This window comes from Gasterosteus aculeatus, chromosome 14, assembly GCF_964276395.1.
Source record: "Gasterosteus aculeatus chromosome 14, fGasAcu3.hap1.1, whole genome shotgun sequence".
Taxonomy (NCBI): Eukaryota; Metazoa; Chordata; class Actinopteri; order Perciformes; family Gasterosteidae; genus Gasterosteus; species Gasterosteus aculeatus.
In genome coordinates, this window is record NC_135702.1 from 3,670,373 (window position 1) to 3,682,393 (window position 12,021).

General features: G+C 46.2%; 1 protein-coding gene across 2 annotated transcripts in view; it reads right to left on the bottom strand.

Annotated features, from left to right (window-relative positions):
* fibcd1b (fibrinogen C domain containing 1b) overlaps window positions 1–12,021 on the bottom strand; it is a 76,653-nt gene that overhangs the window by 37,514 nt on the left and 27,118 nt on the right. For both annotated transcript variants that reach the window (XM_040197673.2, XM_040197672.2), the window contains 2 exons: window positions 8,870–9,349; window positions 3,069–3,228 (listed from right to left, as the gene is read on the bottom strand). In XM_040197673.2, coding sequence (XP_040053607.1) covers window positions 3,069–3,228; window positions 8,870–9,349 — 640 coding nt within the window. The remainder of the gene's footprint in view (window positions 1–3,068; window positions 3,229–8,869; window positions 9,350–12,021) is intronic.

The following is a 12,021-nucleotide window of genomic DNA, read 5'->3' on the forward strand; positions in this document are numbered from 1 at the left end:
TCGTCTGCAACAAGGAGTCTTTTTAAAGTCTTTCAGCTTAATGATCCATTGCAGCAGAGATTGTCTTTTCTTTAGAGGACCCCTCTCATCGCAGCACTGATACTCTGTCTGTGCGCACACAATTTAACACTAAAGAAGATCTCCGTCACCTTTGGGTCCCCCTCCTTGTGTTTTCTATATTTTTCTTGGCGTCAAGAAATCCATTGAAAGAGACCAAAGGCAACAATGCGTCCGCCTCACAATACTTTGTAACAAACAGAATTGCATTTGTGATCTATTTTCGGCCGTGGATTTGGTTGCAGCCTCACGTGGGAGGGACTCGAGAGACTCCTGCAGACGGCAATGAAGGGAAATGTCAGCCGACGCGGAGGTGCGGCTCACTGATGTGTTTTTAAAGTAATAATTGTTGTCCAAACAATGTTTTTTTTTTTGCATGACAGTGGCGTTGTGTGGCACGGCGTGATAAGCTACAGTTCGGATGCACATTCAATACTTATTAGCAGGATCGTACTGTAGGATTAGTTAACAACCAGATGTTAAAGATAGATATTTTGTCTTTGATAAGATCCAAACTATGAGTTTTGTGGTCTGTCTCACTACTAATAATTATCAAGGGTGTTATTTTTTGACATTCAACCTATCTGCGTGTCTTGCAAAAAGGTTCCGGTGTCCCAAAATTTTTTTCTGGCAACTGGCTTGTTTGGACCAGGAGGGCACATTTCCTGAATCTCATCTTTTTGGTGACACAATCCCCGAGTTGCATAAACCCTTCAAAGTAAATCAGTGTGACACCACAGGCCCTGCGCAGCAGGAAGTGAACTCATTTAAATGCCCCCCGCGTTCTCATCTCCTTCCAACGCGGCTCATCTGTGGCAGCCACTAACGTGTCCTGCACGTAACCTTTTCATGCGCGCTCTGTCTTTCGCTCCCTCGTTTTGAAATGCAAACCACTCACAGAACTTTAGAACTAATCTGGCAGCAGCAGTAACAATAACAGGAATGGCGTGTTACTTGTACAAACAGCACAGCGAGTATCAAGTAAAAAGTAGGACTCCTGAAACTCCTGAAATCCTGCTACCGCCAGAGCTGCTGTCAGGTTTGGATTCACACAACTTTGAAAATCTAATATGCTCTTATGGGAATCCAATGCAAACAGCGATGACTACTTTAAATATCCACAGGCAGGCGGGAAGACGTGTGTGGATGTGTCACGAACTTAAAGCGCGTAGGCAAGAAACCGGCATCAAATATTGAAACGACCACCTGACATATAACACGTAGACGTATTTAATGGACTGTGTGCTTGAGGCTTTCCAAGCGGAGCTCATGTGTGGTGCTGTCCGTGGTGCTGAACCTCAGCGCCGGTCGGTCGGCCTTTCATATATTTCAGTAATAATGTGCATTTTTATTTTGTTTTAAACTAAAATAAATGGCTTTGTAAAAACTTCTTACACCTATTAATTTAAACTCATGAGGATAAAATATGAATAATGATGAGACGCTGAGGGAAACAGACGGCTCTTTTTACAGGGCCGTCGGTATGAAATGATGACAGCGCGACGAGCCGGTGAGTCACACTCCAGCAGCGACGACAGTGCTGACCTCATCGTCATTCCCACATTGTCATTCCCACATCGTACTGGCTGCGGACTTTGGCACGTTGGACAGGAATGGATTTTGAAATGAAACACGCAGCCGACACACAAACATCCCCGACTATGAACAGTGAACGTTTCCCTCTGTGGCGTACCGTAAAAGACAAACGCATTTTTAATCAAATGCAATGCAGTATGACACTTCACATCCTATTGCATCATGTTTTTTTTTTTTTAGAGTTGTTGTTGCTCTCCTCACGTAGCTGAAGAATTGACTCAATAATGCTGTGGCCAACACCAGCCGCGAGTTATTATTCTGATAACGTCTTAAAAATGTACTGACACCATTGATTCTGGTAGATTTTCAGGGACTGTTTACTGGTTGCTTCAGATAATCTGCTTCTGGAAAAGCGCGTGTCAGGCTTAAGACTCTGTGAAACACAAGTTCTAGGAAAGACTGAAAAAAAGAAATGTCAGGCAGGAGAGGCCCGTGTTTTTGCCTTTTCTAATCACTCAGTAGGTAAGTTTATATTGCTTAAGCAGATTTTTCAATGCGATGTTAATTAATTTTTGGTATTAAGGTTTCTTTGGTTAGGATCAGCTTTCAGGTAGACTTGAGATTAGGTGACGCATAATTAAATAATGAACATTTAATTGATACCTGATCAAATCTGAAATCCTCAACAGATCAGATACATTGAATCATTCATAATTACGTATGAGAGCAATAACCAAGAAGGCTGAAGATACATAAAAATGACAAACTCACACTCCTTTACATAAAAGATTAGACATTTAAAACGGTCACAAAACTGTTCTCTAAGATTGCCGACTAATTAATAAAACACCCAGTGAGTCTGGTGAAGCACTTCAGTTCCTTGGCGCTACATACCCCCCCCCACCCCCCTCACCCCCCGTTAGCAGATTCATGAGACTTCTTCCCCATGCTGCCCTCCCTGTGCTACTGTACGCCATGTGTCATACATGAGCGGTCGCCTAGGCTACCTTTGCGAGGGGAAGTCCAACAGGGGGGGGGATGCCTTTGGGTGCCCTGCGCCTGGATAAAAGCCTTCCAATGGGACGATGCCTCGGGCCTTTCTCTGCCTCGCAGCAAACACGGCCCAGTGCAAGTTATTTCTCATAGTAAAGACACAAAAAAACCCCCCCATCTCTTCATCTCTACCAAGGCCACTGGATAACGTGCAGGAGACGAAGCCCAGGGAGAAACACCAACGTGTGAGTGGGAGATGTTGAGTCGAATGAATATGTAATAGATGGACGACGGACCTCACTGGAATACAACCTTGGAGTCGGGGACGGGGGTCCCGACAGAGGTCGGTATACGGTGCCAGAAGGTCAAACGCGGAGGCGGCTCGCGAGGTATGAATAATGTACGCAGAAGGGACACGATGAAAATCAGACGGACAAATCAGACGGGTACCGACGGTCCGGCCACGCCTCCTTTCCTCTTACCGTTGGCGCAGCCCTTGAAGCGGGCCCCTCTGACCGGCGCCCTCTGCAGGTCGGCCTTGACGCGCGCCTTCAGGCCCACGTTCTCCTTCTGCATGGCGTTAAGAGCGTCACTCACTGAGTTCACCACCTTCACCACGTTGATCTGACTGTCTGACAGCAGCTGCAAAACACACACACACACACAGACGCATTACTACATATTACAGATAATTATACATGGCTCTACACGCTGTTTAAATCCCATAATGCTTCTGACTAATTACGTGTATTTACAACCTTCCGGACGGTTAGTGAATTTAAATTACTACACGATGGCTTAAAGAAGAAGGACGTGCACGAGTCGCTGGTTCCTCCTCAGTTGCATTTCCCACAGTGTAGCTGCACAAAGTACATTTGGAATGAAAGACTGGCGCCGCGTATTGTCGAGAAACTCCTCAGCGGCATCACCAGCAAGAACAGGTGCCGACAAATCCAACCAGAATGGAAAGCTCACGGATTATGACTTTTAGGATAAGCAACCCATCATTTTTGTTTGCCTCTGATTTCTTCAGAATTACATCACCTTCACACAGTTGGCAACAGCCAACCTCGAACACACCAGCAGGGGCAGTTTTCACAGAGGTTTTCAACTTTGAAAAGGGGAAGTCTATCCAAAAAAGTGTTTGTATTCTAGAGGAAATGGAACATATAGATGAACATATAGTGTATATTGTATTTGTAGTAAATGGGCTAAATCCTACTGTGTTCAAGCACTGAAACGGCATCGTCCTCACTGGATCTTTAGAATTACCGAAATAAACAGCGTAGCAAAGATGCCATTCGGTGCCCTCTCCCATAATGCACTCTGGTAGGCCTTATGGGAAGCCTGGTGATGGATGTAGGTGCTGGGCCTGGCAGAGAGCAGGGTAACCTCTCTGATCTACCGTGGACACCTTCTCTCCTGCAGCCCTTTATGTGCTGCTCATTGCCGAACGGTATGTTTTTCACATATTGCCCCAGTTCGCCAGCGGCCAGCTGCCGGGGCGCCGCATGTGTACACACACACACACACACACACACACACACACACACACACACACACACACACACACACTGTACTTTTGCTGCTTTGAGAAATGTTCTAGCTCTTTCTTATGCTCAAACACAGCCACCGTCTCTCTCTCGCTCCCTTATTTTTCCCCTTTCCTCTACTTTATCACCAGTATATAAACATGCACTTGCACACCAAGACATACCGGCTTTTACAGTCAGTTATAAAGGGGTTCAGGGTGTCCTACCAAAACTGTGTCTGTGCAGCTAGACAGCTATTTTCAGGTGTTAAAATTGCATTAGAAAGTAACCCCGATGGCTTTTCCCTGGCCTCAATAACTATGCAACGCACCTCTGAGGCCCAGCGAGCTGCACAGCAATCATATTTCATGGGCACTGGGGCTTTAACCCACGCTCACAGTCGTGAAGAACAACAGCACATGTGGGTTCCCCACATGCAAGTACCGAGGAAACCACACGCATGCGTATGCTAAAGGAACGGCCACCGGGCTCAGCAGCTACAGGCAGAACGCATGAAGAGAAAACGCAACAATTTAACATTATTTGGTAAATGAGTTTGCTTCAGTGTCGTGACTTCTTTAAGGAACACGTTGCATTGTGTGATTTCTATTAAAGGCAGAAACAAAAGCCTTCATTTTAAGCCTTGGCTGAAACAGCACAACATCAATTAGCATCATGATGTAATTAGCTCTCATTAGGAAGCCGTTCCATTGGAGCACAGAATCAGTCTTTTTGTGAGAAACGCTTCACACATCAGCGGTAGATGGATGGAAGCGACTAAATTTAACCGTTGATAGAGTTTTAAAGTCCTTTTTAAATCTCAACACGACTCGCACAGACACATGTGGTGCAACTGCACTCAAAACCAAGCTCTCGGCTTGTAACTGTGGCTCAAATCCAGTTTCATGTCTAATGAGTCGGAACTTCAGTAAATTGGACACGATCGAATCATTGGAATCGCACAACAAAAGGATATGTTTTTGTTGTCCTTAACCACAGCCGAGACAGTTAAAGCCACCAAAGCACCGGGGAGGTGAAAGGCTGGAATCGGCAGGGTTAAATAAAGTCACTCAGTCACCATCTGCCCAGCGACACATCTTCACCTCGCTGACGCTCGACCGGAGGCGAGCGAGAGGACGGCCGAGGAGTCGCCCACTCGCTCCTCCTGAGACGGGGAGCTCTTGAAAATGATTTAAAGCCTCAAGCGCATTGGAGCCATTCCGACACTTCACATATAGACCCGAGGAACCGATACCAGATGCAGATATTTATTAAAATATTTCAACACCACATGTCCACAGCGGCTGTGTTTCCCATACATACATCTGAAAGGCTAATTGTTTTTCACGTGGGTTGCCAATGACTCCTCTGAAGCATGAACACGATGAATAAAACCCGTTCCCCATGATTGACAGAACCTTCGCACATAAAGGGAATGTTTTCGTAGCAAATCTGTGTCACATCACACAGAAAGTCTGTGGCCTCTGATCAGGCTTTTGATTCTGTCCATGTGCGGTTGGATGGGAAGGGGGCAAAGGTTCCAGCTGTGTAATTAAATCATTATTCAGGAACAAAGGATGTGACAGTTTAAGGTCTCTGCTCGCTTATTAACAATCAGGCCTGTTCGGTTTAGCAACAGACTTCTGTCATAGTTTTGACATATCGGTTTGTCCTTGAATCGTCTTATTTTGATTCCATAATAACATTATGTTGAATACCTCGGAAGGATATTGCTCATGTGGTAAGCATAAGGCTTAATTATATATTTTTCTGTAATTCCCTTAATTGGGATGTCTTTGAAGCTCCCCATTTGTCGCATTGGAATTGGTTTCAGTGACTTGAATCACTATCCACTCTCATCGGGGGGTTTCAAGTTGTTTGTATCACATCCCCGGGTGAAACGCTGCAACAAGCACTTTGTGAATTCACTTTTTTTTTTTTTTTTGCTCAAATCCTCAAAGGACTATGTGCCCACCAGAGCCAACATCTTGAGGCGATATGGTTTTGTATTCTACGGCGGCAGAGGGTTGGAACCTCGATCCGCACAAAAGGTTGTGGGCGTCACTGCTCAAACGCATTAATATTCCACAGGCACAAAATTCGGTTTAAACTGTGACCTGCGGTCGAAGGAAATCAGTAAGTCATGCTCTTCTCTGCAGCCCTCGCAGACTTCTTCTTCTTTCTTTTTTTTCTTCTAAAGACATTGTGCAAAACTGAATGTCAAGTCAGATGAATGTGTGAACTACACTTCATGTCTGTTGGATTCGGCTTCTCAGGAAGTGATCACGTACGCTTCCTTTTAATGAAGGCTGCTGCTGGTCACAGCCAAACAAATACATGAGCACTTCCTTCAACGCGGTTTATGAGGAGAGCTTGTACTCGTTACCGGTGCCGTCAACTGCGACGAGAACACGGTATTAAGATTTGACAGCAAATGTGAGGGTGTTTGGATCGGAAGCGTGATGCTGAGGCCACTTTTTTGATTTGACATGAAACTGACAGTGAGGCAAGACAAACGTCCGGTAGTTTCTTTGTTAAGTGGTGACAGCGTAATGTCTTTTTTTTCGCCTCATTCGTTATCCACAGGTGATGACTACACAGAGGTGTCAGAGTGACTGTGTGTGTGGGTGGGTGTGTGCGGGGTAATTCCGCTAATTACCTTCCAAATATAAAAAGATTTTCAGCACAGAGAAGGCACTAATGAAGGCACTAAACAATGCTGAATCAGAGAAAAATAGCAGACCATCTGTTTTGGTCCTCCATCGGTTCACGTTGCAGCTGGAAATGATGGGCGATGCTGTGAGGAGATTAAGCCGTGAAGAGACCCCCGGGGCTCAATTCCTGGGCCTGTAATATTCAGGGGTAACTGAAGGAGGAGAAAGCACACTCAAGGCGGCATGGAAGCGTAGCAACAAGCTGCAACTTGTCGAACGCTGTGCAGTTAAATGCATGGCTCCCTTCCCATTGGGTCACTGGTCCCATCAATGCTGTTTAGTGTGAATGCAAAAAAAACCCGTGTGCTTTTCTATCTGAGGTTGCTGAAGTGCTCACGGTGAAAAGATGCTGGTGCTTATCTCCTTGAGGGCATGTGAAAGGTTTCTCCTCTTTACGGCGAGGGATAAAGCGATCTGCAGGGGGGGGACACGCAGAGCCATTACTGACACCGGCACAGTCGGCTGCGTGTCGTCGTATAAATCAGAAACGCCGGCCACAGGTGGCTCGTAGATCACTCGGTCACACCATCGCGTCAGGTTCAAAAACAGCGGATGTGCACGCCGCGCGCTCCGCCGTCCAGAAAGGGGGGGGAAAAAAAATCAATCACCCAAAGTGTCTGTCCTGCCATGCACCGCCTCCACTTAGCCCCGGTGCCCGCTGCGCCGTGCCACCTACGCGGCATTAACGGCAAAGGCCTCCAATCAGCACGCATGGCTTCTCGGCCCAGAGAGGCAGTGCAAAGCAGTCCAGTGGAGCTTTCCGGTGATTTCTAAACAACGTTGAAGCGGGAGCTAAAGAGCGAGGACTGGCGGAGGCAGGAGGCACTCGGTGGTTTGAGCCGTGTCGCTGGCAGCTACGGAATGTGTTTGCTGCAGAAAAGGGGAAATTAGCCTGATGGGCCGAAATGAAAAGAGCATGTGGTGCGGAGACTTTCAACTCACATTTAGGAAAACGCACGGTCAATAAATCAAAGTCGACAGAGCGAAACTAAAGGGGGACTAATCAAGTGTAATCAAGTGGAGTCTTACACATCTAGAGATCCTTTATTTTGACTTAATGCACAAGTTGTTCTGTTGTGTCAATCTTGATGGGCGTGACCTCGTCTTCAAACACTCAGAAGAACATGCGCTTTATCTGCACTTCAATCTACTTGCTACCGGGTCGGTGAACTGCAAGTAAACATTAACATGTTTGGGTTGGCGTTGCGTGAGTAAATGATGTTTGGATTTTGCAGTCGGGAAAAGGAAGCGACTAAATCCGACCGACGTGGAGTCCAAGGAGCCGCCACACATCTCAATGTGGTTTCTCAATCGATACGCGTCGAAGAGGGGTTTCACAGTCCGGCCCTTGATCCCATCTGTGCTGTGCTCACTTCATCTGTTTTAGTCTGTCCATCCTCCTCTGACGTTCTGCCTAAGGTTTCTTTTCTTTTTTCCCTCTTGGAAGGGTTTTTTCATTCTTTGGGGAGTTTTTCCTGTGCCGATGGTGGGTTTCGGGACAGAGGATGTTGTATGTGTACAGACTGTAAAGCCCTCTGAGGCAAATTTGTAATTTGCGATCATGGGCTATACAAAATAAAATTAATTGAATTGAATTGAATCTGTTTTTACCACTCAACCAATCAGGTTTACGGTCAATCATAGAATGTCAAAATAAGAAACAAATGAACGCGATGCAATCTTTTTCATACATCCATAAATGGAGCTTATTTGGTTACCGGTGGTTTCGAGGAGGTGCATTGAAATCACGGACGAGCTCCACTCATCACCACATGTTCACCATTCCAGATTGTTTTGCAGTATTCTGCACAGTTTTGATCACAGTAGAAATTGAGTATTACATTTCACCACTTTATATGGCAAAGCGAGAAGGCTTCTGCTAATTCATTAAATCATAAAAACCACCTTTAATGTATTCAACGGCCACCGTTTTAGGCCCATATCGAATATTCTGTCGCTAAACATACGTACATATGAGGCACAATATTTAAACATGTAGACTCCATCCTCTGAAGATTTATATGATATAAAAATCACCTGTATGAGGCGTCCCTGCTCCGTCTGCAGCGTGTTGAGGTCTTGCCCCAGGCTGCCTTGCCCCCTGCGTAACGATTCGTAGTCCATTTTCAGTTGCCCCGCGTGGGCCGACAGCTTGGCCACCTCCTCGGCCAGACTGACGAGAAGCGCCCGATCCTGGCCTTTCACGGACTTCAGGTCGGAGTCGTGGTCGGTGAGCGAGTGCAGCAGGGACGTCTGGACGCCCTCCAGGCGCAGAAAGTTACTGTTGTAGTCGGGGCAGTTGGGGTCGATGAAGATGTTGATACGAGAGCCGTCGCCTCTCTCCACGGTCACCAGCGCGTTGGCTTCGTCCTGATTGGTGGAGATGTGCGGTAGGCCGTCGGACATGGGCGGGGCCTGGTAGTGATTCATAAAAAGGATGGTGCCGGTCACAGTGACGGCCAACAAGACGGCCACGAAGAGCAGGATGGTGCAAAGCAGGTAGCTGCAGCTCATCCTCTGTAAGTAGGAAAGGAAAGAGGGAAGAGAAAAGGTTGTTAGCATCACCGCTGCTTGAACTTGCCTCTTTTCTTAAAAGAATGACATTCACACATCAATATAGACGTATTTTATTTGAGAGAATGTTGCTGTGAATGATTAATGTGGCGACACAACAACTGCCAACAGTCTCGGGAATCAAAACCCGCCGTATATCATTAGAGGAGCAGGGGAGAGAGGATGCTAGTCTGAGACAACCCTCTGGTTTTCCTAATAAAAACTAATAAAAACCTGAAAACAGCATCAGCCAGGAATAGAACGTAAGAAAAAAGAGACCCGGACAGCCAATAGAATTTAAATGAATGAGCAGTAGAACCTCTTAGAGGACAAAGGCAGACCTCTACCAGTAACATGGTCTCCATTAACCGGACGATAAAGGCCCGTGCGATGGCTTTTTGATGATCCATTTTCCCACTCAGGTCCAGGGAACGAGCAGAAGGAAGGAGAGTGCAGTATGGCCCACCGATGCATGATTAAAAATTACTGCCCCCCCCCCACATCTTCCTCCATATGAATCAGCGAGTGATTTTCTGCAATGGAGGATGTTCTCTTTAGAGAATATGTGGGCAGGTGTTTGTTGTCTTTTTGTATGTGGAAATGTGAGTGCAAGGTCATTAATATGTAAATTGTTTGCAGGAGCAGACTGAAGCCCATTAATATAGACAGCTAATGGTCTGCTTCACAAGAGAAGTTTATGGTTTCCTTGATGTGAAGAAAATCAATTGTGTTGTCCAGGACATACTCCTATCCACCGCGTTTACCCACGATAAAAAGTTCTAACTTCCCCGGGCTGAGATATACGCCCTGTGCACGGCATACTACGTCATGAGCTCTCAAACGTTCAGCCCACATGGTGATGGGGCAAAATAAAGGTTCCATTTGAGGCCTCGAGGTTGTTCTAACCAGGGGCCCATTTTTGAAACTCACATAGGGAGCCACATCCGGGGCCCCCAAGTCAGGGAGCCAAATCTGCTGCAATCCTATAACATTCACACCCTCAAGCCATCAACAAGCAAACATGGACTCAGCGAGGAACACATTACATACATCTGGTAGCTTTTCATGTTTAGAAAAAGAAATAAAAGCTGTGTTTCACTTGATTCCTTTTTTTCATTTAATTCCATTCGGTATAATCTACTTAGTACATTATTGATTAAATTAATGCATTATGTTTTTCTGCAGGGGCCACGTTCTATGACCGCTGTTTCGTGAGCACCGCTGACGTATCAGCACCGTCACTGCAAACCGCCCCCGGGCTCTATTTGTCCGAATGGGTTGGCGACTGCGCACACAGACCTACATCATTTGCACACAGCCCTTTCTGCCCGATGCAGGCATGCACATATTGCACAAGGGTTACTTCATCAGAAATGTTATGACTTCTTCCCTGTTTTTTTCTTTACCACAATACATCATCACAGAAAACCGCTACAGGGAAGTATTGCTGCACATCACCCCGCTCTGACTTAAGCTGCAGACCATGACGGCTTGATGAAGTCTCTCTTTGCAAGTCAAACACTGTTTTTTAGTCCTGTTTTTCCCGCCTTGTGTGTTTGTGACTGCAGGTGCAGCTGAATGATTGTGTCGAGGCCTCGGCTACGTGTTCGGATGCGTATGTGGGGGTGCGGGGGGGTTAGTGCTGTGCATATTGTGTGTCATGGTCTCATGCTGCGGAATGGCTGCAGTGTAACATCAGAGCAGTTTTACTGAGCTCTACCGCCAGCGGGCCATCATTGGCACCGCGCTAAATATTCAATGAAAGCACACCGATTGTTGACTTAACCCAGAGAAGATATACGGCAACCCCCCCTCTGTGCCGGCAGCGAGAAACTCACAAAGATATACCTACAGCAGCCGGGCGTGTAAGAAAACCATTCGCAGACGCGATACAACGGGAACATAATGGTCCTCAGATGTCAACATTTAAAGCCAAGAAATATAAAACTGTTTCTAAAATTGGTTTAAGGTACAGCCAGAAATGTAAGGTAACAAATAACCGGCCCCGAGGCAGAACACAGGAAAAAAAGTTTTATTTTGAGGCGAGGCGAACATGAGGTCAGACGACTTAAAGGGGAAAAGAAATACACCTGACGATATTTTAAAGATGGTCAATTAAAATGCAACCTTCAACCCGCTCAAAAGCCTGTGAACTCCGGCGCTGCAGTGAGATCAGGAGCACTGACTGGTGCACACGCAGCCTCTAAAGACTGATGCTGTTTTTGGGGTAAAATGAGCCTTTCAAACTAGCAGCAGGAGCGCTCTCTGTAATTAGCGGCTGACTTTCACATCCTCTCGTGTCTCTACTCGTGCCACGGCGCAGGATTTGGGACAACAGGGGAATTTGGAAGGGTGAATTGAAAGGGAGAGGCCGAGAATGAGAGAGAATCCTTTTATTTGAAAAATATGTTGTCCACCCACACAGGAATACTGGCAAACAAATGGCTTTGTGTGCTCATTAGATAAGCGGGAAACGAGCTGCTCTTACCGTTTCTTTCGCTCACGCACTCCCTTTCACCCCTTGAAACGCAAATGTACACACGCACATGTATGCAGACTTATACAAAGGGAGAATTTCACATTGATGCCACATAAAAAGACATACGGCTCTTTGAATGCTAAATTGGCACAAATAT